The sequence below is a fragment of the Vombatus ursinus genome, unplaced genomic scaffold (assembly GCF_900497805.2).
Source record: "Vombatus ursinus unplaced genomic scaffold, bare-nosed wombat genome assembly UNPS02000580.1, whole genome shotgun sequence".
Classification (NCBI taxonomy): Eukaryota; Metazoa; Chordata; class Mammalia; order Diprotodontia; family Vombatidae; genus Vombatus; species Vombatus ursinus.
The window spans coordinates 3,922,880-3,950,087 of record NW_020940358.1 but is presented as its reverse complement, the minus strand read 5'-3'; the positions used below and the strand labels follow the sequence as shown (position 1 = coordinate 3,950,087).

Below are 27,208 nucleotides of genomic sequence, written 5' to 3'. Positions count from 1 at the left end.
AAGAAAGAAAAATGGTAGCAAAAATACCTAGATTACTGGAATTATGGCAGGGAAGGAAGCAATTCAATTCAATCAAACACTTATCAAACACTTTACAATCTGCTAGGCAATCAATTAGCAAGTATTTATTAAATGTATACTGTATGCCTGGCATTATTCTAGGGCTAGGGATAAAAGATAAAAATTAAAAACTTCTGATTTCAAAAAGCTTGCCTGAAATTCTATTGGCTCTGAGGGAGATACAATGGCTAGGCAGGTATAAGCCATTGTTTACCCTCATAAAGGTGTCAGTTTAATAAAAGCATTAGATTCAGAGAAAAATATCTAACATCAGGGCACTACAGAGGTGCAAAATAAAGTATTCTTCAAGTTTTGAGGGGGAACAATCATGACCAAGGGTGGGATGAGGCATCATGGAAAGTTTTATGGAGGAAAAGGCTTCAATCCAGCATTTATAGGTGATATGGAGAAAATGTTCCCTCAACTGTTCGAGGGAAATGCTTCAAAACTTCTGTTCTTGCTATATCTTTGTAGTAAATATCCCTCAAGAAGCTAATTTATCTTTACTGGTTAAATAAAACTGAAGCACATTAAAAAAAGAAAAAAGAAAAAAAAAATAAATTGTTCCCCCAGCTCTTTGCTCTCTAGTCTTGAGGTACAGGGATAGGGAAGAAAAGAGAAAGGGTCATGAGAGACTTGAAACAAACTGGTTGTGGATTCCAGAAAGGAGAAACCAGGCACCTGAATCACTAGGGCAAAAAGGGCAGGAAACCAGCAGAGGCTTATTCAGGGTATATTAAAATTGTATTTTCTGGTCCCCCTGACCACTCCCCTTCTAATTAGCATGGTAAATTTTAGCAAGAAATAAGATTGCAAAGGGGAACCTGGAAGTCATGTACAAACTGTCCCAAAGATCGTGGGAGCAGAATTTAAAAATTATATCATATATTAACTAAAATTCACATCCTAGCAATATGTGCCAAATCAGGAGAAACCATCTAGGTGATGCTTGTCAAGATTTCTGGTGTTATGATATGTAAATTCCAAACAAAATCCAGACCTCTATAGTTCCAGACGAGCAGGACACCAAAAAAGGTGATGACTTTGAAGTTTTACTGATAACTTTGAGATGATCTGGATATGTTAATGAACAAACCCCAAGTTGGCACAGATAAGTCTATTTCCCCCCAAAAACCTATAAAAATAAGGCCTCAAATTCCTGCCTCCCCAAGCACTCTTCCTTCTCCATGAGGTCCATGCTTCCTAGCGCTCCTAACTCCAATCCATGCTGATGGGAGTGATGCTCTCTACCTCTGCCCCTCCCAATCCTCTTCCCCATGCTGCCTTCCTTCACCATTCCATTCTCTGTCCTCATACCACCTTCAGCCTGTGTACCACATTTCAACACTTGTCTTTGTTTCTTACTAAAGTGATTGCTGCCCCATTTTCCACTACCAATTGTAGTCTTTCCTCTTTGAGTACCCAAAGAACCAGAACCATGTTCCTGTCTCTATTTCTTAACTTCACAAATTATCAATTCAAAGGTCTCCATAACCTTCGACTAGCTTTGCCTTTGGATAAATGAGAGGCCATAGTGGCAGTTTGAAGCTCTCTAGGAGATAAACATCGGGGGAAAGGTTGTAACAAGGTTGCAAGGGGGAATTAGCAGAGACACTCCCTAACCCCTTCAAACCCAAAGGACCAGGGAATTTGCCGTAAAGCTGAACATGTTCTAGGCTTTGTGCAGCACAACTTTTAATTGGTCATTTGGTTCCCGGGACTGGTATGGCATTGAAGATGATTGGCTACTGAGCTAAGAAGAGCTACCCTCTTACTGGGTTATAAAACGATAAGGAGCCTCTACTACTCTTTTGAGCTCATCACTTTGGGGCTCTGCCAGCCCTCACTTGAACTTTCAGCAAGTGGAAAATAGAATTTCTCTCCTTTTTACTCTATCCCAATGGCAATGGAGGCTAATCTCACATGGCAGCAAGAACACGTGCTTTCCTAAGTGAGCCTGAGACTGGTCCTCAAGTCCATGGTCATGTCCAATGTTTTGAATTCCCTGACCACGGGAATCCTGAGAAATCCACTTTTGGTGAAACTTCAGGAGTTCAAAAGGAAATGGTCACTGAAGGCTTATCCTGAACTTAAAAGGACTAAAAAGCCATGCCTAGCTGGTCAAAAGATCTGGATCTGAAAGAAGTTGCTTGGACAGTAAAGGCCTGAGGTGAAAATGGAATGTCTGTCAGTAGTTCTACAAAGCACCTTTATTTTCAGGGAGATTATAATGATAATGATGGTATTGTTTTATATTAAGAATCTGGTAGTATATACTTATGAGTCTTTTGTATCTTAAATTTCATATTGTTGTTGAGGAGGAAATAAATAATTGTTCTACATCCAAAAAAAAAAAAAAAAAGAGGCCAGTCCTAAGTACAGAAGTGAAAAATATACAAGCACATAATTTGTCTCAGAGATCAAAGCACACAACCAACCTATAGGCCCTCCCTGAGTCTCATCATGTCCTTCCTGAGACAGTGGAGGGGGCAGGGGAAAAGATGTTCTTTTCATCTTATAGATGGAAAAACAGACCCAGAGTGGCCCAAGTGACTCATTCTGGTGTGCAGTTCCCTTGTGGTGAAACTGGCTTGGGGGAGGAAGCTGGCCATGTGGCCACAAAATGAGAAATGAGCAGATGGTCCAGGGTGGGAGGTCAAGGTTTCAGTATGTTACCAGTTCAGCTCCTAGGTCTGGGCTCTGCCTTACTCCCTGCAAGGAGATCTCTATCTCTTTTCTGAACAGGACTGCTTCCCCTCCCTCCCCCCAGCACTATGGTCATTGCTGTAGGAGAGGGGGATGGTCAGGAGGGAAGGGTGCAGGCCTCAATCCCCCTCACACCCACACCATTTTCCGCTGTGGTTGCCTGAAGTTGCTGTAAACAAATTAGAGCACTAAGGGCTGAGGAAAAAAGTCAGATCCAAGCTCTTATAAGCTGGAGCGGGGCAGGTGACTAGTCACAATCCTGCCGAGTTCTGCCACTCTCTCTTGGTAGGGAGCTCTTTTTGGGGGAGAGAGGAACAACATATACCCTATATAGGTCACAATGCCTTTTTCCTCGCCCCTTCAATGAAATCCAACAGATATTAAACATTTACTGTGTACCATACATCATACTGGGGATGCAAAGACAAAATAACCAGTCTTGTCTTCAAGGAACTTACTATCTAAAAGGCGGCCTCTCTAGGCCTGTTTCCTTATCTGTACAAATCTAGTGGAACTCAATAGCTTCTAAGGTCTCTCCCAACTCTAAATCTATTATCCTGAGTACATGCAGACAAGTATAAGACAGAGTATGATAGCGGCAAAGGAGAGCTTTCAAAAAGAAAATTTGATTAAGAAAAAGATAACTTTTAACTGGGAGTTGAAGGAAGGCTTCCTAGAACAGCTGGCATCTGGGCTGGGCCTTGAAGGAAGGGAGGTCCAACCCTCAGCGGGAAGGCACAAGTGCATCCTAGGCATGGTCCATGCTTGCATGGACAAGGAGGTGGGAGATGGCTGCGTGACACGTGACAATTGCTAGCAGTGCATTTCGACCAGAAGGTGTTCAGAGAGGAGCACCATGAAGTAAGGTTGTCAAGTTATGTTGGAGTTAAGTTGTAAGGGACAATAAGTGCCCAATATTTAATGCAACAAATATTTATTAAGTGCTCTCCAGGTATCATGTAGACAATGGGGATACAAAATAGAAAAACAGAACCTTGTGTCCTTAAGGAACTTAACTTGGGAGTTTGTATTTTTTTCCTAAAGGAAATAAGATGATGGAAGGCTCCTCTGGCATCTGAAGCCTTCAGTCTGGCCCAAGGGTGGGGACCCTGCAGCCTCAAGGCCACATGTGGCCTTCTAGGTCCTTGGATGTGGCTTTTGACTGAGTCCAAGTTTTAGAGAACAAACCCTTTCATTAAGGGGATTTGTTTTGTGAAGTTTGGATTCAGTCAAAGGGCCACATTTGTGGACCTGGAGGGCCACAGGTTCCCCACCCCTGGTCTGGCCCCAGCCTACCTCTCTAGCCTTATTACACATTGCTTCTCTCTATGAACTCAACATTCCAGTCAAATCAGCCTTCATACTGTTCCTGGTACCTACCTGGCATTCCACATCTCGTCTGTTCCTGCACCAGCTGTTCCTCATGCCTGCCATGCTCAACCTTCCTCATTCCTGCTTCATAGAGCCCTGGGTTTCTCACAAAGGATAGCTCAAAGGCCTTTCTTTGATGCCCTTGGTTGCTAGTTCCCCTTCCAAATCACTTTAAATCATTTTGTATTTGTATTTTATTTGTATAACACAAATTACACTTACAGTATATATGATGTATATATAGTATAACAGTTGTATACATATATTCGTATATTATAAATTTGTATAGAAATGTGTATTGTATAATATATAAATGTATAATTTGTATTATACATTTGTATAATACAAAATCATTATGCTGTTTCCCCTGCAGAATGTAAGCTTGAAGGCAGAGACTGTTTCATTTATTTGCCAGTGAAGCCCCAGCAACTAGTAGACGGTAGATCCTTAAAAAAATACTTCGAGTGAATGAATGAATGCTTTCAAGAAGGGGAGGGACATGTTGAGACTTGGGTATTCAAACTACTTTGGCAGCTGTGTGGAAGATGGATTGGAAAGGGCGGACTGAAGGTAGGGAGAGTAGTCAGAAGACTTAATAGTCCAAGCAAGAAGCGAAGACATAAACTGGAGTGGTGACCATAAGAGGAGAAAGGCTTTGATGTGAAGGACGGGGGACACCAAGAGCAGCATCCCTAGTCAAACTCTGACAAACAGAAACAATTCCTTGGGATTTGCACCAGGACAGCTCCGTAGGAACTGGGTGGGGTAAATGAGTATGGAGAGAGTGCGACTCCTCAGGCCAGGCTGCTTAGGAAGCAGGGCTGGGCCTACCAACTTGGCTACAATGTGCTATACACCCTTCCCAGGGCTGCTCCAAGCAGCTCCCGGGACTGTGCCTTGAGCTGTCCTGCCTCGAATCGCCATCCAATGTATGCCTTGATCATATGACAGCTTCATTTCAAACCTCTCTGATGAGTATCATGATGATCAAATCTCAGTGATCCGAGGGCTCTCCAGATCTTACTAAAGGGAAGGCTGAGGCCCAGGGAAAGGCAGGGTGAGACTTGGGCCTCGGGGCTAAATCAGAGAGATAGAAATGTGGCTGTAGTTCCTAGCACCCAGCTTTCTTTCTAGCCCAGGCTGGTGAGGTTTCAGTATGGTCTTGGGGAGGTGGGTGACTCCTATTATTCCTTCTCATAGGGACTCTGACTTTGGTGCTCAATGAGAGCAGGATGGGTCCGGACTCAAATGACAGGAGTGAATGGGCCCCTGTGGAAAAGCCTTCATGGAGGCTGAGGGCTCCATGCTGCTGCTCAGCTCAGAGGATACTGTGGGGCCTCTGGACCTGGCCTGAGGGGCTACCCTGCCCTCCTTCTTCCTTCCTCCACCCCCTATTTCTACTGTATTTCCCAGTTTCACCACCCCCACCCCCGCCCCTCAATACACACCCACACACCCACGCACAAACCCCTATGCTGTTGGCAGGAAAGACAACTGCAACCACATCATGTGAGTTTTTAGTGGAGGAGGAAGACTGAGGCTTTTAGTGTACCAGGCATTAGGGGGCTGCTGAAGCTCGAACTCTATACACAGGATGGGTGGTGTATGCCCTGGGCAGGACAGGCAATGGTGCCACGCCGGTGAGGTGACGCCACCTGTGAAGAGGCTTCAGAGCTGTTGTAAAGCAGCAGGTGTGAGAGTACCAGCAAAACTCCTGGCCCGTGTCAGCCTGAAGCACTAACAGCCCCTTATTCTCTCTCTCCCCCAGGCTCCACTGGGCTCACAGGTCGAGCCGCGGCTAGGCCAGTGCACTAGCTGGGAGGCCGTTTGATCCTTTCCATGCCCTGGCCCCTTCCTCTGCTTCAAGGATCAAAATTGGGGTTAAAGTGTCAGAGGAGAGTATGGCAGTGGCAAAAGCCTTAGTCAACTGTTCTAATCCTACTAGTAACTTCAATTTGGCTAACATTTTTATTTCATTTTTCAATAAAACTTTCAAAATAAATTACACTGGCAAAGCTAAATCAAAATAAATTAATCTCTTCTCCCTCCACTGATACCCTAGGAGCCTAAGAGTCCAGGTTGTTCCCCAGCCCTGCCCACCCAGCCCTTTTCGGAGGCCCTGGAAGGCTAGTCTAGGCAGAGGAAGGGAATGGTGAGAGAAGGCAAGGAGTTCCTTGGCGGTTGTGTGTGCTAAGTCCCAACTAGTTCTTCCTCATCACTCCAGTCAGGTGGGGCATCTGTCCCAAAGTAGCGGTCTCCAAAGTTTCCTGCAGGAGGAAAGGAAAGAATGTTGTGATGGTGATCTTCCCCAGGCTCATGCTGAATGAAATGAGAGGGGTCAGATGGTGTGGGTTACAGTTCGCTGGGTTCAGATAACTGGGTCCAGAACACTGAGCTTCTTGCCCAAACTGATCCATTCTCTAGGACTCTTGGGCCCCAGGACTTCTCCCAAGATCATCCTCTGTCAAGAGCATGGGAAGTGTCACTGCTATCTGAGCATTCAGGGTCAAAAACAGCTTTTAAAATGTCACATGTCTCTCATCCAATGATACTGATGCAGACAATTCTGAGGCAGAACTGGCACTCCTCCCCAGGTCTTCTAACTTTCACTCCAGACACTCTTGCCACTGCCCCATCCTGCCGCCCCTAGTATCTGCCGTCAATGTCTGTGCAGACCAGAAGCCTCCTCCCATCCAACCAGAATGCACTTGTCCTCTTCCTCCCACCACTAGGTCATGGAGGGTAGGATTGAGAGATGTTTTTTAAATCACATGATGCACTCCGAAGGGCAGTTAGGTGGTGCAGTGGATAGATGGCAGGGTCTGGAGTCAGGATGACCTGAGTTTAAGTCCAGCCTCAAACACTTACTAGCTGTGTGACCCTGGGCAAGTCACTTAACCCTGTTTGCCTCAGTTTCCTCATCTGTAAAGTGAGCTGGAGAAGGAAATGGCAAACCACTCCAGTATCTTTGCCAAGAAAACGCCAAATGGGGTCAAGAAGATTCAGACACAACCGAAACAAGTGGACAACAACATGCACTCCAAGCCCCAGAAAAGAGGTTTGTGGATTATTGACCCCGGCCTACCTGGAGAGACAATTGCGAGTCAGGTGTATTTCCCTATCCAACCCCTTAGATCAGGGGTGAGCCCCCTGTTGGGAAATCAAAATTGGCGTGGATGAAGAAGAGCTTTGGGCTGTTGAGGGAAGGACACTCACCAATGCCAGGGATGATGCGGAAAAGGTCATTCACTTTCTTATCCACAGCTGTGGTGATGATCTTCACCCGTGGGAAGGCGTAGGCCACAGAGTGGACCCCCATCTCGGCCATCAGTAATGAGAGCAGGAAGATTTTGTCTTCCGGAACATCGTGGTCCTGAGGGCAGAAGGCAGTGTAGAGAAGCAGAGAGGATACCAGATTTGGAGTCAGAAAAGCTGGCTCCACCCCCTGACCCTGCCACTTAGTATCTGTGAAACCTCCAGTAAGTCATGTAAATTTCTCTGGGCCTCTGTTTCCTTCTCTGTAAAATCTGAAGAATTGGATGAGGTGATTTCTAAGATCAATTCTAGCTTTAAACCCCATAATCCTATTGCCTGATCCCACAGGCCCCCCTTGCACAGGTTGTTCTGGGAAGAATTCTGAGTCCCACTCTTAGCTCTAAGTGACAAGCCCACATTCCGGTCTCATCAGAAGTGTGGCAGCCCATGAGGCAGAGATGCTACCTACTCCTGTATCCCTGTTTGCAGCTGTCCCATTTTCCTTCTTTACTCACCAACAACACTCTCACTGCCATCATGGCTGCCGCACCGGTGGACACCGTGCAATCCATCAGGATCACATGGTCCTGGCTGATGTCCTTGGGGAGCCGAAGGTAGTGCAGCTAGGGAGCAATGAGAGAAGGCTGGGCTCAGGGCTAAGTGGTGAATGGCAGCTGCTGCCCTGGCCTGTGTAAAGTCCCATTCCCAATCCCTTTGCTCTTTGTAGAAGAGCCCTAAACCAGGAGCCCATGTACTGGCCTAGGACCTCATTATGCATTCAATAGCCACCCCAGAGGCACCCACCCTCCCGGACAACATCAAGGTTCCAAATCCCAATTCCATCCCTATGTTCCCTGCAATGGTGGGGCCTCCTTGTGTCCTCACCTCTGGCTCACCAGTGAGTTGGTTGGTCTGGATGAGGATGGTGCCAATCCGGACATCTTTGCACACAGCCCGCAGAGCCGGTTCCATGGTCTCCCCAGCCCTTAGGATGGACACCCCTGTGATCTGCCCCCATAGCAGAAGAAAGTAGGGAGTCTCAAGGTGTCATTCAATCCAAGGGCTCTGCTCATATTCCAAGAACCTATTTAGTTCTCGTCATATATTTGCTGGGTTGGTAGCCACTATGGTCATTCTTTCCCTAACCCCCAGCAGGAAGCTAGCCCTTTCCTGTCACTTACCTGCTTCCCAGCATAAGTTTTTCCTTCATAGTCCTGCCCCTGAGGTGTCTGGACTGTGCAGCCCTAGGCAAAAGCAGATTGAGGGGAGGACATTAGACCAGGCATCATCTGGCTGCCCCACAAGGGCCTGAACTTCCCCTCTGGTCGATGCCCCCTCCCTGGTGGTGAAGCCATGTGAGTTGGCACAGGGTGACTCTTTCGAATGCTGGAGTCCCTGCTATAGTACAGAGGGACTCTTGGCTAGGCCTCCATTGGCTAGGCCAAGTTACAGTCTCCTGGGTTTCTCCCCATCAAACCCAAACCCTGCAGCACAAGGGCTCCTCACCTGGAAGGGCAGGAACGAGAGAGCATGCTCAATGAGAAGCCTCATTAGTCGCTTTGAATAGAAGATAAATTCATCCCGACTGGTCTCCTTATCCCTGGAGAAGAAGATATGGGCTAACTTTAGGAAGGAGTGGGGGAAGGAAAGAGAGGGCAGATGGCATCACTTCTCACGGAGGGACAGGAGGAGATCCTACTCTTTGGGCTAAGATAAGCATAGAATTGGAAAGTTGATAAATGTTGAATTTAAGTAAACACTGAAAACAGCCATTGAATATACTGTTGAGTACCCAGACCAGCTCAGGAACTACATCCACTTCTCTCCTAGAACATCTCCTGGTGGTGTCAGGGTAATGTCCAGTTACCAGGCTGGAGACGGGGGCAGAGCCAAATTCTTCTGTAGGTAGGAAGAAAGCCGTCTTCCCCAGATCTGACATAAGTACAGTTAGGGCTGGCCTCTAGAGGATCGGTTTACTGGGTGGTCCCATTCTAGTCCATCTGGTCCAAACCATATCCTCTGAAGAGGCTATTTCCAGTTTTATTTCATATTACTTCCATGATTCCTGCACCCATTCCAAATTGACCATCTCTCCCCTCCATGCCTTTGCCTGACCTGTCTGCCAAGTTCCAAATGCATTTTCCCCACCCTACCCCTTTCATCTTGCAGAAACCATAGTTTCCTTCAAAGCATATCTGAAGTGCCAAATCTTACAGGCCTCTTCTTGATTCCTCAGCCATTGGCACTCTTTCCCTTTTGAAATGACCTTATTTTGAACATGCTTGCTTATATACATACTGGATCCGCCTCTCCCCAGAAAAATGTAAGCTCTTTGAGGGCAGGGACTGTTTCCCTTCTTGTCTTTGTATCTTCAACACTTAAATCAGTACTTTGTATGTAGTAAGTAATTAATAGATGTGTGTTGAATTGAAGCAAGTCTCTGACAGATTGTCACTGTCCGAAGATCTCAACAGTGGATTCCACTTCAAGACAGATCTAATTATTCAGAAGTCTTTCTACAATATCAAATTGAAATCTGCTTCTGAATATTTTAGAAGAAATACCACGGGGGGAAGGGGCACAAAAAACCCCCCAAAAGCTCTGCATCCATGGTAAAACAACTAGACACAACTTCACTGAAGCCAAGGGATTAGACTGGCTGAAAGCTCTAGAATAATGACTGTGGCTTTGGAAGTCATCTAATTCAACAAGTACCAGGGGCTAGTGCTGACATGCCTTGTATTCTTTGGATAGCATACTAGAGATGAAGACCCCAAGGTGATCAAAGAAAACTGGCCTCTTTCTCATGCTACCAGTAATAGGAACAGCCCCATCCTAGGGAATGTACCAGTTTTTCCTGAGTACCTGATGATGGTATGCATCCCCCTCACTTGGGGGGTGCTCTTCAGCACACTAAGGGTCCTGGGGAGAGGGTGGCACTGGTGAGCTGAGGCCAATGCTGCCCTGAAAATCAAGAGAAAACCAATGTTCATGAAGGTCCATCAAAGGAGAGACAAAACCACATTACCACATAGCCAAAAGAAAGGACAAGAGGAAAACTGTTCCTGAACTATTCACCCCAGTCATATGGACTTGATCAATCCTTCTAGGGTGATATAACAAGGGCAGCAACGGTATGTGGTGTATAGGGGTATAATACATATGGAAGCTGACTCTTGTAGGACAGGCAGCTAGTTTCACCCAAATTATTTCATTAGAATTATCTAAGGCCTCTGACCCCTTCAAGGTTGGAACCCAATCATCTGGAAACTTGACTTAAACATGGGACAGGTCAGAAACTATGAGCATGCTTCTTTGGAGGCAAGAAAATTTCAGCTGGAAATTGAGGGGCCTCAGGACTGTAACCTTGGATGCTAAGAGAATCAAAGTCTCCAACTTCACTGTAGACTAGAATAGGGCAGCTGCATTTTGACAGCTCAAACACTACTCTGAAAGCTGTGTAAGACTTAGTAAGCTTGAAGGTAACCATTATCTAGGGGACAGAAAGTCCAGTGGCCAACGGCCATTTACAGTGGCTACTCAGTCCATTTCTATTCAGAGACAGAAATTTACCCAAGAGTGTTCATTAAAAGCCACATCCAACGAAAATGTGTCCTAAAATCCTCCAGAGCAGGGCTTATCTTTCAGACAGTACTGAAGGCACTGTCATCCCATCAACACAAGGAGTTTGTTGTGCCACTATCTATATTGGGCTCCCATGTGGCTGAGATAGATGCCATCTCCTTTCTCTGGAAGAAGGTAAGGGAAGACCATGGACTCACCAGATGCTATAAGTGGGGCCCCAGCTACCTGCTATACACTAGGAGGGACACTGAGGCCAAGGGGCTAGGGGGTGGGGTTAATGAACACACAAGCCAATCATCAAGCAGCAGATCATTAGGCAAGAAGCAAGGAGGGGAGACAGTGGGAATATCCAATTTGGACATACCAACCTTCCCCTTCTTGGCCAAGCAAATGCAAATCACAATAACATTTAGTACTTGACAATAAAGCCCATCTGATAGGCAGCACCTCTAAGGTGTTCTGGCAATTTCACCATATTACAGGGCATCTCTGCCTTTTATTTGACTAATCCATGGGATTTAAAGTTATCTCTTCCCTGAGCCTTGCTCAAACAAAGGCATGTCTGTTTCTGCTTTCTAGGTGAGGAAGCCCCCATGAAGGGGAGAAGGTGACAGTTCTGGAAATAGTCCCTCTATGTAGTCCAAAGGCAGGATTTAGGGGAGGTGTTCCAGAAAAAAGCAGAAAAAATGGTCAAATGGTAAATATTTACTGTAATATATGGTGGGGGGGGGGGGGGGAGAAGAAAAGGAGATAAATATGTATCACAAAGACCAGGGAATAGCCTGTTCTCAGTGGCACATTCTCAGCTAGGCTGGGCTGGTCCAAATGACAAAGCTGGTCAACTCCAACAGTATGATGTCTCCCAAGAAGTCTTGCAAGAACTTTAGTCTCCTGAAATGTTTATTATGAAACAGAGAGAATACCTCAGCGGGCCAGGAAGTAAGCTGAACGTTATTTGTGAGGGGAGAACTGTAGCAGTTTTTTGTCCTCTCTGAACTACTTCTCTCTCCACCCAAGAAGTAGATTCCTTCTCCTCCTTTGGGCTCACACAGAAATGATTAATCACAGGCTTATAAGTCTTAGCTTCGTGAAAAAAACTCCTTTGATTTAGCCCAGAAGTTTCCTGTAGCCAAATGGACCAAAGTGGCATGAGGTCAAGACTGGAAAGGGCAAGGTTAGTTGGGCTCCTGGTCATTAATCAAGAAGTATATATGTCATAACTTCATTAAAAAAGCAAATAAACAAACAAAAAAAACCCCACCCAACTGAATAACAAATGGCAAAAAATGAAAACAACTCTAACAAAACCTGTCCTGCAGAGGTTAGTGACCTGCCTGGACTGTCACAGGCAGAACCTGGGACCAAACAAGCATGGGTCAGGGAGACTTGAACCTTAGAAATATAAATCAGTCTTGTGCTGTCATTCTGAAAACATCAGGGATGATTTTGTTGTTGTTCAATTTTTTATCTAATCATTTCTTTGGGATCAAATTCAATGACGTCTGGACACATTTCTCTTGGGAATGAGTCACAACTGATGTCCCCTCATTCTTGGAAAAGGAATGGGAGAGAGGACACATCCAAACAAGAGAGAATGCCTGCTTGAGCAGGCACTGAGGAAGGGTTGACGGTAGGTCTGTCAGAGCTGCCCTCCCTGCATCTGATCAGAGAGAGCAGCCTTCCCTTTTCTTTCCACACAGGCTGAAGAGTTCATCCCACTTCCAAATAAACTATACTTTAAACTGCCATCGTGTTCTCCAAAAAGAACTATAGGCACTCACAGATAATTCAGGGGATCCTATAGTTCAAAACTGTATCCTATCTGATAGACTAGTGTTGGCAACAGCAACCAGGCTCTCCTACTGCCCCATGCTTGGATGGAAGTATTAGACTGCATGGCTGGGCACAGCTGGCAAACCCACCATTCGTGCTGTCTATGGGCTTCCATACAAACAATGGCTGTAGAGGTATGGGAACAATCAGCTAAGAGTCCTATCTGGTTCCTGGCTCAGTCCTAGGTTGTTTGCCTGCATGGTATCTTAAAAAAAAAAGATCCTGGAGAGCGTGCTGAAGGCTATGCCTGGGGGCATGCCCTCAGTGTCCTAAAGTGGGTCCTGTGCCCATGCATAAGCACACGCACACACAAAACCCCACATGCAAATGAGCTCAATCAAGGAGAGGAGAGGGATGGTGGCCCCAACTACCAAACTAACACAATTAGTATCAGAATCAAAAGAATGCAACTTTTTCCTCACATATCCCAGCGTAGCTTCCTCTGCTCACCAGATTGAAGATTATGTTCAGGGAACAAGGCAGGAAACACATAGGGTTCATTTTAAAAAACAACAACAACAACAATAACAAGAGAACAAAAAGAAGAAAACTATTTAGTTAAGGCCTTGGGGGTCACTCCCAGTAGGGGTTCACATGTCCCAGTTTCATCACAGAGGCCCCTGGACACAGTCCTATGATGGTTTTATCCCATCAGCCTTTGTTTGCTTCCTTGATGGGCTGTACTTTAAGCTGAGATGCTACAGAGTCCCAAGAAGCCACAGAATCCAGAGACCTTCCAAATATCACACACTTGCCCAGCCAGGTGCCTTGAGTCCAAAGTAAGTGTCTGATCCCCAACAAGGGGAGATCCCAGAGGCATACTGGATTCAGGAGTTTGCCTGTAGTTGGCTTCCATGTGGTACCAAGAAATTGATAATGGAGGCCAGGGAAGACTAAGGACAATCTTCAGGGTCATCACATATATGTCTACCCAAGCAAAGTCAGCTTTTACAGACCATCCCACCCACTCCATTTAAAGACGGAGCAGAGATTGGGCTACTTCTAACCCACTGTTTCCCAATCATTATGTTCTGACACATGGCAAAGTGGCCCCAGATTTGTCAATATACTGAATTCTTCTGTTACTTCTGGCCATATTTTAAAAAGAAAGATGGAGGTAGGAATCATGGCAGAGGAGAGAGGATATTTGGATGAACAGATGTCATCTGTTTCTACAGATGACAAAATTGGAGCTGTAGTGTACTAATAAATAAGATGGCTGCACAGAAGAAGGGAGAGAGTGGAGCATTTTTCTAATCCATTCATTGAAAGTGAGAGAAGCTAGGAAATTCTATAGACCAGACCATGAGTCCTACTGTCCTTGCAGACTGTCCATTGATGCCTCAGCCTGGTAATGTGTCTGCAAGGGGCCCTGGAAGGAACTTCTCCCAAGCACAGTAATCACATTTCCTGTGTCTGAAGAAGGTACTTGGGGCCTCCTGCCACCACTTCCTGGTGGCTGACCAATGAACGGAAAATTCAGCAGGCTGTTCTCAGGCTCTCTCTAAAGGTTGAAACTTTGGAAACTATTTTCATTTTTTTTTCTTTTGCAGAACAAAAACTTCAAAAGGAAACAAAGAACAAATAAAATAAAATCTGAGAGGTGACCAATTCTCAGAAAGTGCCTCATAAAGGTATCATACAGTTTCACAGGAAGCAGACCAGAGGCAAAGAGCTAAGCAGACGAAACAAGGATTGAGCATGTGAGAGGCATTTCCAATATGCAGCAGCTTTTATGGTTGACTTATCATCATTCAACCATACCATCAATGTGGATTCTGGTATCTAAAACATGGCTCTTCCCCAAGGAGGATTATGTTTTGGACTGCAAATCTGAGGGCCATGAGTTCTAATACTACTGAGGCACTAACTCCTACATCACTGCATTTTCTGGACCAAAATAAATGCTAAGATTGTAACCACAAAGGTAAGGAGCAATACAGCTATCTTAGCACACACCTTTCATAAACTGTGGGGCTGCGTGGTTTAATTCCAAGCTAATTTCAAGCTTTTAATTCTAAATGGATCCCAAAGTCTCAAAGCTTTTTTCAGTTGTGCAGAGAAAGCAGAACTACCTAAGACAATCATCTATGGATATTCCCAGGTGAACATCCTCAATGATTCTGAAATGGTAACTATTTCTCCACTTACAACTGCATTTTCCAGGAAAACAAGTGACCTTGGGGACCAGACAATGAAAAGAGCTGCCCCTCAGTGCTTTGTGTGTTTCAGCAATAATTGACCCAAGCTTTTTCTGTTATTGTTGTTGCTTAAACATGGAGCTTAAGTTTAAATTCACTAATGAGACTTTGTACAGGAGGCCTTTGAGAAAGATTCCACAGACAGCTAAGGGTGTACCTGTACAGGGCAGGCTGGTCCTTCCTCTGAGACCCTCAGGGACTCTACTGCCCAACAGGCTTTGCTATCTGGGGTATGGCCGAATTCTTTGGGTTGGCTAAGAAGGAGATAGTGGGGATGCAGGTAGCTTCACTGTGTCATTTTGGTCTCCATCTGGCTATTCCTCCTTGGACCTGTAACAGACAGTCTGTCCTAATGTGTCTAAGTCTATCATAGTAAATAGGGAAGGAGTTCCAGGCCAGTAACTTATTTTAACTTCAAGCAACTTTTGCTACAAAAAGGAATTATGAGAAATTCATTATTTTCTTTTCCATATTAAGCTTGAAAAAATTACTTTTACTCTTAAAAATGTCTTAGCTCGAACAGAAAATTCGACTTTCAAATACAAGACTCAAGTGGAACATGAAAAGGTAAACAAGAAAGAGAAATCATAAGAGACTTATTAAGGTTGAACTATTTACATTCCTGCATGGAAAGATATTTGTAACTCATGAGACCTTTGTCAGTATTAGGGTAGTTGGAGGGAAAGAATTATATGTATGTATGTGTAGATAGGTAGATAGATAGATAGATAGATAGAGGGCACAGGGTGAGTTGAAGATGAAGGGGTCATATCTGCAGAATAAAATTAAGGGATGAGAGAGGATTATACTAGAAGGAGAAAGGGAGAGGTAGAATGGGGTAAATTATCTCACAAAAAAAAAAACAGAAAAGAAAAGGCTCTTATAGTGGAGGGAAAATGGGGGAAGGTGAGACAGAATGAGCGAATCTTATTCTCATAGGATTTGTCTTAAGGAGGGAATAACATGCACACTCAATTGGGTATGGAAATCTGTCTAACCCTACAGGAAAATAGGGGGGGAAGGGGACAAGAGAGTAGGGGGATGATAGAGAGGAGGGCAGACAGGGAAAGGGGGTAACCAGAAGCAAATACTTCTGAGGAGGGACAGGGTCAAAAGAAAGAATAGAATAAATAGGGGGGCGGGATACCACTAAGGGAAATAGAGTTAGTTTTTCACAGCATGTCTACTATGGAAGTGTTTTGCATAACTGCACATATATAACCTATATTGAGTTGCTTGCCTTTTCAATGAGGGTGGGTGGGGAGGGAGGAAGGGAGAAAATTTGGAACCCAAAGTTTTAAAAACACATGTTTAAAAAAAATGTTTTCACATGCAACTGGCAAATAAGAAACACAGGAAATGGGGTACAGAAATTTATCCTGCCATACAGGAAAATAGAAGGGGAAAGGGATATGAGGAGGGGGGAGAGATAGAAGGGAAGGCAGACTAGGGGAAGGGATATTCAGAATGCATGCCATCTAGGGGTGGGGGTAGGGGCAAGATGGGGTGAAAATTTGGAATTCAAAATCTTATGGACGTAAATGTTGAAAACTAAAAATAAATAACAAAAAAAGCAAAAAAAAAATAAAGAAGCTTTTCAGTTTAAAAAAAAAAGTCTTAGCTCTAAAATTAGGCTTCAACCATCAAAGCTTTGCCATGAAGCAGCCAAAATTTCCTAAAAAGGAGACAGCTTAGAGCCCCCGAAGAAAGAAATCTCATGTTCACAATCTTTGGGAGCAAAATGTATTTGCTGCCAATGTAATAGGATCCAGAAGGGAAAAACCCTAATTTGCCTTTTTTTCCCCCAAATCCATAGTTGACTTTTTAAAAAATGAAGACAACCCCTTGGGCAGGAAGCAGGAATTGTCACAAAAAACAGAGCATGATCTTGTGCTCTACCTCCCAAATAACCAAGTACTGTTCTTATCCACACATGTGGAAAAAACAAAACAAAACAAACAAAAATCTGCTTGCCTCTTTGAAAAGGCAGAGAGCTCTTCCCAGACCGAGCCTTTAGAAGCTGGGTAACATGTTAAAAAGAGCAACAACAGCATGGCAGCAAGGAGCCATGCATCCCATGCCTCACCTAGGCAGTGGCTCACTGGACAACCATGAGCAAATTTCATGTTCCCTTCCTGAGCTTCCATTTCTTCCTCTGTGAATTCAGATGACTGCACTAGATGCCCAGTGAAATCCCTTTCGGTTTGGAGATTCTCATTCTGATCACTCAATGAATCTATCAAAGAATAATATCAACCAAGAAAATCTGGTTCGTTTAGAGATACATCTTGATTATGTTGGCCTTCTCTTTCAGCTCAAGCCAAGGTATTGGAAATGCCTCACTTGCTGCAGACAGGACAACATTAAAACTCTTACCTGACGCTGAGTTCACGCTGTGGCAGCAACACAGAAAGACAAAATGCAATTGGGGTTACACATCATTAATAGCAACATGGGCATTATTTTGCTTTTCAAAGACAGAGAAAAACACAACTGAACATTACTACTATCTTTATTACATCGCTCACATATAACTTTTTCTAATTATGAAGATTTGGGCTTTCATGGTCCATACAACAAGCATGTGGCTAAGCTGAGCCAAATTTCAGGGACTGGGGACCATCAGTCTAGGGTGAGTGGAAGGGGAAAGTTGGCCACTGGCTTGGTCGAGACCTTTTCTGCTCCTGTGTCACCGTGTTAATAGCCTGGGCATATAGACCTCCTAAGTCCAGCTTCTCCTGCCCTGTTACATGTCTTCTGATGAGACAGCAGGACTTAGGCTAGGAGATGACTCTGGTTTCTCCAGAAGCAGACAGAGGTCTTGCACAATGTCCCGCAGCTGCTAGTGGGAGGTTGAGCTGGGAGGCCAGAGAACCTACCCCAGAACCCAGTCAACCATGAACACCGAGAGGGGCCAATTCTACAAGGCAAAGCACCACTCATTGTTTAGCACAAAGCACAAAGGGACTACCATCATCCATTGCTGAGGGTGGGAACCATGTGTCTAGGACAGCACTTAGTTACAGCACCCTGCACAAAGGGGTCACTCAGTAAATGTGTGTACTATGAATAACCTGAAGGTAATAACCTCAAGGTAGAAAGAAATGCATCAAAAGGCATGAAGAAATCTAATAAAATTACTCCCACATGGTCACTCGTGGATGGCCTAGTCCCAGTATACTTGGAAGATTCTGAAATGACTGCTTGGAATTCTCTAAATTTAATGTTAAATTTCATTACTTTGACACTAAGGATCTATGATAATTCAGGCAGGTGAAGAGGAAATGGGGGGGAGTGGGGATAGACGTGGCAGATGTTCTCATTAAAATGGGCACCTAGAAGATGTCAGTAACTCTTTCTACAGATTTCAGAACAAGGGACACCTACCATGACTAAAATTTAAGTGAAGCCTGCTTATAAACAAAGGGATGGACTGGATGAACATGGGAGACCTTGGAAGCACTGTGGCACAATGGAAAGAGTGGCCTCTATCCAGTCAGGAGAGACTGACGAGGTCTCCGTTCAGGTCATGCCTCTGACGTTTACAAGCTGTATGGCCATGAACAAAAATACTTTCTCTTTCTGTGCTTCAGTCTCATCTAAAAAGTGAAGATGGTAATAACTGCAGTACTTACCTCATAGGGACATTGGGAGGATCAAATGAGAAAATGTTTGTAAAGGGCTTTGCCAACCTTAAAATGCTACATGTCTGTGTCAGTAATTATGATAATGACTCAATATGACGTAAGTATGGGATTACTAAAGGTCCAGATAGCTTTAGGGCTCTGAAAGAAATAGCCTGTTAGCCACTTTTCTCTGAGCAACCAAAATTACTAATCACAGGGATAAAGCATCTGTGTGCCGAAGTACATAGGTATAACCAAAAAACTATGTTACCATATTATCAGCCATTATGTAACCAGAAAATTGTTATCATCTTATTAGCCATAATATGGTTTCAGAAGGTTCACAAAGTGTTCCAGTACAACAAAGAGTTAATATGCAAAAAAGTACCTCCCATTCATTCTTGAGAAAAAATTTTTAAAATGGAGTTTTCCTTGAATAACATTCCCTTAACACGATCCCAGGCTAAAACAATGATATAAAATAAGTAAATTCTGGAAGATGTTACTTTCTCAATTTACAAAGAAGCCAAGTCACTCTCTACTATCCTTGAGAGGCACAGATCCTCATGCCCAGAGCATGCCTATGAGCACCTAACATGCTACAGACAGGGAGTAGTGGGTGTGGGAAGAGCAGATATTCAAGTTTTGGAATGTTCAACTATTCTTTTAGTACCTGGGCAGTAAAAATGAACAAACAGCAAATCCAGCAGAACCAAGATCTTCTTAGTGTACATGAATGACAGTGATGGCACATATGGTGACGGAGTTAGGGAGAGGGTGGGAAAGACCTGGCTCTACCCTTGTTCATTATGCAGAACGGAGGAAAAGTACATTACCCTGTGGAGATTGGATGGGCCTCAGGAGGCCACCAAACAGGGGAAGAGAACTGATCAGGATTTCACCCTCATACAGGTCTGAAACAATGAATGAGGCACTCATCGTGCCCAAGGCCAAAGCCTCTGTTTTTAATTGAGGGCCTTCTGTTGGCCCCTTTGGCTTACTCAGAGCTTACCTCTTCCAGCTGGCTGTGGACATGCTGAACAATCAGATCAATGGCCACGGTATTTCCACTCCCTTTGGGGACAAGAGGAAAAAAAAAAAAGCGTGCTTAGTTACAAAGTATTTTTGAGTACAAGGACTAGAAATCAGATCTTTTCAGAGGAAAATTTTTATTCCCTTCCTACCCACACTTACCACTCAATACCCATCTGCTGCTAAAATGACTACAAGAAACAGTTTCTTTTGGGGTGGGGGAAGGTATCAGGCAGAAATGATTCTTGGGCAATGATTATGCAAATTCAAAAAGCTTCACTGGCTATTAATTGGAGGTTTCTATTGCTCTGGCTATGGGATGAAAGGGACTGCCTGGGCTAAAATGACTGAGGTAATTTCTATTAAAAAAAAGAACAAGCACTCCCCGCTCTCTCATCCACTCTCCTATTCCTTACCTACATAAAACACGTGAAAATAACACAACTAACTTCTTTCTTTGTGTGACTCCCAGAAGGACCACAGCAGCCAGCAGGGAACCAGGCAACTGAACAGTTCCACTGAGAAGAGGTACATGAACCCTGGTTTCCAGTTCAAGAAAGCAATGGTGGCTATCCACCTCAATTTTCTGTTTTCCACTTTAAGGGTAAACAATGGGGGAAGTGGATTTTCTCTATAGGGATTTGAGGGAAACATCCTTCAGAAAAGGATTGAGGTGTTTTCATACACAGAGGCAGTAAGACAATTGAGAACACAGTCACCTACCATTCATCTGACCAATAAAAAAATTAACCACTGAACAGTAACTGTTCCATAAGAAGGTACTTGAAACATGGCCCAAAGTCCAAGAGGGAGAGCGGATGAGAGAACAGCTTCCAGAGGGCCAGGAGATGTGAATGAGATAGGTCGTGGAACCTAGGGCTACTGTAGCACCTTATACAGGTGGACTGAGGGAAAAGCAGCAGAAGGGCAGGGAAGCATGGCATAGGCAGACTTAATTGCTACTCTGCTTCAGGAGTACAAGAAGGTGGCAAGTGGAACAGAGCAGTAGCATGATCGCTGGTCAGGAAGAAATGAGGAGGAGAGGAAGAGCCTAAGTTCTGGGAAGAGCTGAGATTATAACAGCAAGTAGCCCAATGGCTGAATACCAGTAGCTTCCATAGGTCATCATAACAGCCATGGTCCCCCCCTCAAGCCTTGGGGAGTGCTGGGGATGCACTTCTCCAAGGAAGAGCAAAGCTGTTCCAACCAACATCCCGCCTAGCATTTGAGTTGGCTCACCTCGGGGAACCACAATGTCTGCAAGCCTCATGGTGGGCTGGATGTACTGGTCAAAGGCTGGTTTGACAAACTTGTTGTACTGCTTGATGACCCCCTCGATGTCCCGGCCCCTCTCACTGATATCTCTCCGAAGCCGTCGCACCAGGCGGATGTCCGAGTCTGTGTCCACAAAGATCTTCATATCTAAGAGCTAAAGCAAGAGCCCTGCTGAAGTGATATTTCTTTCCTGAGGGACAGCTCAGTGGGACTGCCTGCTCAGAGCAGAGGGGAAGGTAGTCAGAGTGGCTGTATGAACAATGACCGAGAAGGTTAATCACTAAGAGAACCCCCTGGTATCCTCGGCCAGAAGGCCCTGGGCACTCCTAAGGGGAGTTCTTCCAAGTCTCATCTCGGATGGTAGAAGTCAGCCTTACAAGTGTTGATGTTAGCAAGCTTAGAAGAAGTCACTCTACGAAGAGGTCAGGGATACCCCAAAGCTTCATTTCCTTCTTACTCTCTATCCATGAGTTACACCCCCAGACTGTAGTGGGGTTTTTTACTTCCCTGCACCATTTAGTGCTACAGCTTGAAAGCAGGTCCCTAGAAAAGGTCCTTTACAAACCACCTCATCAAAATCCTTCTGGTTTGCTTGTGACCATCAGAGCAGTCACACAGACAGGGTGCTGGACACTTTCCATGAAGCCTGATGCCTTGCAGAAGCTTCCCGTTGACAGCTCTGAGTGAACTCTCTTCATCCTCCGCAGACACCGATGTGTGCCCACTGGCAGCAAAGGCCCTTGGCTACTTGAACCCAGGGCACATGCACCCTCCATCTGTTTTCCAGACTCATGCCCACCTCATACTCACCTCCAAGAGCTGCTTGTCTGCAAATGCCATGATTCCCTCAAAGATGATCACATTGGCGCCATACAGGGTTTTCTGCAAGATAATCACAAACCTGTCAGAGAGTTTCTCCATCAGCTACAGGAAAGGTCTGAAAAGAAAATAAAAAGAGGAAGAGCACCACTGCCAGTACCCTAGCTGAAGGCCCTCAATCACCAAATTCAAGGAAAAGCCAATCAAGATGCCAGTTAAGTTCATGCAACTACTATCTAACCCACTTCCTTCTGGACCCTGAAACAACTAGGAGCCAGAACTACTGGGCAGAGAGGTTTGGGGAACCCAGCTGTGGCTGATGTTCTATCCCCTCCCCCCCAAAAAAAGTTCACAGTATAACAATGTTCATTTGACTGTGGTGAAGCGGTTCTCAAGAAGGGAATGAGGGAAATATGATGCTTTCTGCCTGAAATGAGCAAGAACGCCAAATGTGACCTAGAACCAGGGAGTGGGGCTAGATGGAAGCATCATCAGAGAGCGCATCCCTTGCTTCATTGGTATGTCACTAGCATAAAGTTTACGCCTCCTGCCAGTGGAAAAAAATTGTCTTACTTGGCCATGATCTCCAGGAGAGGATTCAGCTCTCCCTCCAGGAATTCCAAAGTATGCCTGCCTGTTTCATTCCAGCTCTTAGACAAAGTGACCTGTTAATCCTTGGCAACTCCATCTGTTCTTAGGAAGGATCGTATCCTTTCTCCTGAGCTCTAGGTCCAGGCTCCTACATAGCTGTACCACACAGGGCACCCACCTCCCCCAGAATTCCTGATCATAACACATGGAATCGCAGTCAATCCTGTTATGTCTTTGACACAAACACCATTCCAGGAATAAGCCTGATCGTCAACCTTGCCTCCAAAGTCTTTAACAGAGTCCGAGTCAGAAGGGGCTGCAGAGGACCATCCTGTCCAATTTGTCACTGAACCGGAATCCCCTAAAATTCCCCCATAAAGAACCAACTAGCTTCCACCTGAAAGCTTTCGGTGAGGAGGAACCAGCCATTTCCTAAGGTGATCCATTCCACCCCCACCCACACCTCGCACAGCTCCACCTGACAGGAAGCTCTCCCTGCATCAAGATTAAATCTGCCTTTAAACCTGTGTCTGAGCAGGAGTCTCTCCTACAGCATCTTTGCCTTTTGGAGAGGATTATGATGAGGCCTAAGGAGGCATGGGAGACATCTTCCTCTTCCACAAAGACAGATTTTTCTCTCAGAAAAATGGGACTGGCTGGTTCACAAACAAGAATGCACTTCCTTAATCCAAGCCCTGCTAAAGTCCCAGGCAGAACTGGAAGTAGAAATAACCAACAAAGCTGTCTAGACGTCCTGTAGCCCAAGACCTTCATGTGGAATCTGATGGTGGGATGAGGCTGTTAAATGATTTCACTGCATAAGGTACAGAGAGGTGCCCAGGGACACCTGAGTGACACCGAGGAGTGCTGGGAGTGAGGGGAGATAGTGCCTGAGGGAGAGTCAATGACTCCCCACAACATACTTTACTTTCTTTTTTTCCCAACTTTACTTCCTGCAGAGCACAGGAAAGGCTGCATTAAGGTCAAGAGTGTAAATGGATGTGGGAAAGTCTGGCACCTTCTGCAGCAGCCTCTGGCCCCCAATGCCAACCATACCCAGTCCTTTTTCCGGCTGTGTGTGGTAAAGTCATAGATCGGGATCTTCACACTCTTCCCCTGCTTCAGTTTCTTGAGGGTACAAACGATGAGGTCAAAATCAAAGGCATCAGGGTGGTCAAAATTGAAGTCATTGTTGGCTGCCTGTTCCTGTTGCTGCTTGGTAAGCACCTGTCACAGAGAAGGCCTGGGGTAAAGAACTGAGAAGAGAGGATGAACCTGTGCCCTCAGCACACCTGGATGACTGCTCTCAGGACAGAGACCAGATACCTTGGAAGAAAACCTTTACTTAGGGCTTCTGCTGAGGAACGGGGAAAAGGTATTTGAAAAGTCTTTTCATAGGATATAATAATGATAATGATAATAATAATTATAATAGCACTTACTATGTGCCAGGCATTGTGCTAAGCACTTTACAATTATCTCATTTGATCCTCACAACAACCCTGGGAGATAGGTGTTATTATTATCCTCATTTTACAGATGAGGAAACTGAGGCAAAGAGAGGTTAAGTGATTTGCCCAAAGTCACACTGTTAGTAGCTAAGGCAGGATTCAAACTCAGGTCTTCCCAATACCAAGTCTAACATTCTATCCAATGTATTACCTAGATACCCTTCTTTCTGATGAAACCTTGAACAATGAGCCCAAGTCTCCCAAGAAAGACAACATCTTCTATTAGTTGTTTACTTGGTTAGTGTAGGGCAGAGGGGGAGCCAGGTATAATCCACTCCTGGGCAAAGAATCCTGTCAGGAAGCAAATGAGGAGACTGGGCCAGTGCCCACCATTCCTGAGAGGGCAGGCAGAGTAAGACTGATATATTAAGCCTGCTGTTTGTACTCTCCAGGACTGAGAGGCCTATCTGCCCCTCCTGGGCAGAGACAGATAATCTCTCAACACACCAGGCTGAGGGCATGTACCTGTCTGACAGCTACACTTGGCTAAAATGGCTACCCACTGCCCACAGCAACCAGTCACTGCTGTGTGTGGGTCCATATGAAGACACATGCACGTGTGCACTATAAGCATAGGGCAAAGTGACACTGTGAAACTGGCTTTCTAGAGTGGAGCAGAGGGAAGTCACATAAAGGGTGACTGAACCTCTAAGAAATCAAAAGGGTCAGTGGAGAAAACTACAAAGCTAGTCATTTATAGAGCTGCAACTAAATGACTTGGAATGGAGAGAAATCAGTAGAAATACAAATTAAATAATATAAATGGAAGTGCTCAGAAAATCCAACAAAACTGCAGAACACAATTTAATGTGATTTCATTTCTCCTTGAACCTCTCTCCTATCTACTGCCTCCACATTTTTTTCATATAATGTTACCTTCTCTCCTCAGTTCTCAAACGTATACAACAGCCATTCTTTTCCGTCTAGTTAACCAGGGGCCTTGACTCTTTTCTCAACATCATGTTACTAGGAGTAAATCACAAACTCCCTATGTCTCTGTTTCTTTACCAAGGAAACAGACTGATCAGTTCTAGCCTATTTAATGGAGTTGTACACAACTTACCTTGTAGAAGGAATCCATGGACAGCAGGACTACCCAGGGGACATCCAAAGCTTCAATAATCATTCTGGCCACAGTGGTTTTCCCAGAGGCACTACCGCCACCCAGGCCTGTCAGGGAGACAGGTAGGTGATAAGAAAGGAATAAACTTTATTTCTTTAACTGAATCTTCACCCCTTAGTTCAATGTCCAAAAAAATGCCACAGCTCTTGGAAAACCTAACATCATTTCATTTTATTACCCTTAAGAAAAAGGCCCCTGAACATAAAGGGAGTCTTAGACTTCAGTTCTCACTCTTGGGGTATCTCAAGCAGGGGTAAAACAAGGTTCCTATATCATATAGACTTTGAAACCAGAGAGCAAAAAGTCAATGTTGTTTGGATGAGTAAATAAACAGGAATCAGGACTGGATCTGATTTTCAACAATCACAGGGTCTCAATTCTTTCCTTCAGTCTACCAAAGGGCTCCCCTATTACCAACAGGGCTGTAGAACAGACTCATTCATGGTAGGCTCTTGGCATTTAGGGGTTAACCAAAGAGAAGAAGGTCTTCTGCTAAAGATCTGATGGTGATCCTTAAAAGAATAGAACTCTCAAAGAGAAAAGAACCCAGGGCCAACACACATTTAAGTTCCAGGCTGTGACAATCAGGCCAGAGCAAAGACCACTTTAAGTCTGCCAGAAGCATTTGAGACTTACCAATGACAAAAGCTTCCTTTGACTGTGTTCCATGTTCATTGTACCAGGGAGGCCGACCAGCTGTGTAGATTGTCCTTTTGCTGGTCCGCAACAAGGGTGGCTCTGATTTACATTGGCTAGTGGTCCGTTTCCGTGGTGACCGGCCTGTGCCCACAGAAGGAAGAAGTCTGTCTAGAGACTCAGCACTGCTGTTATCAAGAATAAAAAAACAGGAGAATTCAGATGAAGAATCACTGCAAAGGACTGGAAGAAAGTCTCCTTTCCACAATCTGATACATTGTGAAAGTTCCTAAGAAACAGAGGTCAATTGCCTATTCTCATTCAATCCGATTTTATTTGGCATTTCTCTAACACTCAAAGATACTTAAGGCCTTCATTAACCATTCTTCCTGCCTACAACCTCATTTAATAGTCTAGTTTTGGTAAATTCACTTTCTGGGTAAGGAATCTGAGCCATACGGAGTTACAGATTTGCCCACCATCACATGGAATGAGAAATTAAGGCCCCTGTTTAGTTAGGGACATGAGAGTAGATATCACTATATTTAGGAACTAAACAGATTAGGCAATATCTTAGAATCAGAGATTTAAAGATAAGAGGCACCTTAGAGGTAACTCAATCTAACTCCTTAATTTTACAGATGAGGAAACTGAGACAGAGAGAGAGTTCTCTGGTCCATTCTAAGCCTAGGGCTCTTTCCTTTACACAATACCGATGGCTGGAAAGATATACAGTGACTAGTGGTGGAGATGGGCTCATGGATGGGAAGGAGAATCACACTGGATAACACTGAAGTTTTTCAAAAGGGTTCCTCATACTCATTTCCTTTGGTATAGTGGAAAGAACAATACATGAGGACATAGGAGAACAGAGCTCTAGTCCCTCCTTTCACTAACTGGTTAGATGTGTGACCTTGGGTTAGTCACTTAAATTCTTGGACCTCAGTTTCCTCATCTATAAAATGAAGCTAATGAAGTCTGTCAACTTGAAAGCAGGAGAATGAATATCTCTCTTGAGGTCTCTTCCAGCTATATGAAAACAGTTATCTAGCATAGATTTCCCCCAATTTGATCTTAGCAGCTGGCCTGCCTTGTGTTAGTTACTGGGCAACGTGCAATGTGATGACCATTACAGAAAATACAATTAAGAAAATCAGGGCAACAGTCACAGAATAAGCTTCTTTTTCCCAGCTAAGTCACCACTACTATTTTCATGACCTGGTGACATTTCTTTCCAAGGCTGTGTTAGGGTCTGTTCAGAGCAGGCGACAGTACAACGGCTTGTGAAAAAAAGGAGCCTGAGGACTGAGCCACCGAAAGGCAGAGGAAAAGGGAGAGGAAGAGGAAGTAGCAGAAGAGCCTCAGCTGCTTATGGAGGGACAAGTCAGAATCTAGTTCTAACCTTCTGAACTTGTCAGAGAGGCACAGCTGTAGCCAGAGGATTAAAAAGATCAGCAATTCATCCTGGACTTGAGTAACACCAGCTCTGCACGTCCCTCCCTCCTTGCAGCACAGGCCTGGACAGCATTTCCACTGGGCATACTGCTCTGGACCAAGTAATTTCCTCCCCTCCCTCCATCTCAC

General features: G+C 44.7%; 1 protein-coding gene across 2 annotated transcripts in view; it reads right to left on the bottom strand.

The window, feature by feature from the left end:
* Nucleotides 1-4,410: 4,410 nt before the first annotated feature.
* Nucleotides 4,411-27,208, bottom strand: part of UCKL1 (uridine-cytidine kinase 1 like 1) — a 38,540-nt gene continuing 15,742 nt past the window's right edge. Inside the window, exons 2-15 of one of the 2 annotated variants that reach the window (XM_027849660.1) lie at nucleotides 25,625-25,812; nucleotides 24,929-25,035; nucleotides 23,411-23,581; nucleotides 21,755-21,826; nucleotides 20,909-21,098; nucleotides 19,650-19,711; nucleotides 17,388-17,404; nucleotides 10,258-10,356; nucleotides 8,899-8,992; nucleotides 8,574-8,636; nucleotides 8,278-8,400; nucleotides 7,908-8,015; nucleotides 7,354-7,510; nucleotides 4,411-6,404 (exon numbers count right to left, since the gene is read on the bottom strand). In XM_027849660.1, the coding sequence (XP_027705461.1) occupies nucleotides 6,328-6,404; nucleotides 7,354-7,510; nucleotides 7,908-8,015; nucleotides 8,278-8,400; nucleotides 8,574-8,636; nucleotides 8,899-8,992; nucleotides 10,258-10,356; nucleotides 17,388-17,404; nucleotides 19,650-19,711; nucleotides 20,909-21,098; nucleotides 21,755-21,826; nucleotides 23,411-23,581; nucleotides 24,929-25,035; nucleotides 25,625-25,812 (1,528 nt within the window). In that variant the 3' untranslated portion in view covers nucleotides 4,411-6,327. The remainder of the gene's footprint in view (nucleotides 6,405-7,353; nucleotides 7,511-7,907; nucleotides 8,016-8,277; nucleotides 8,401-8,573; nucleotides 8,637-8,898; nucleotides 8,993-10,257; nucleotides 10,357-17,387; nucleotides 17,405-19,649; nucleotides 19,712-20,908; nucleotides 21,099-21,754; nucleotides 21,827-23,410; nucleotides 23,582-24,928; nucleotides 25,036-25,624; nucleotides 25,813-27,208) is intronic. The other variant, XM_027849662.1, reaches the window with a different exon arrangement.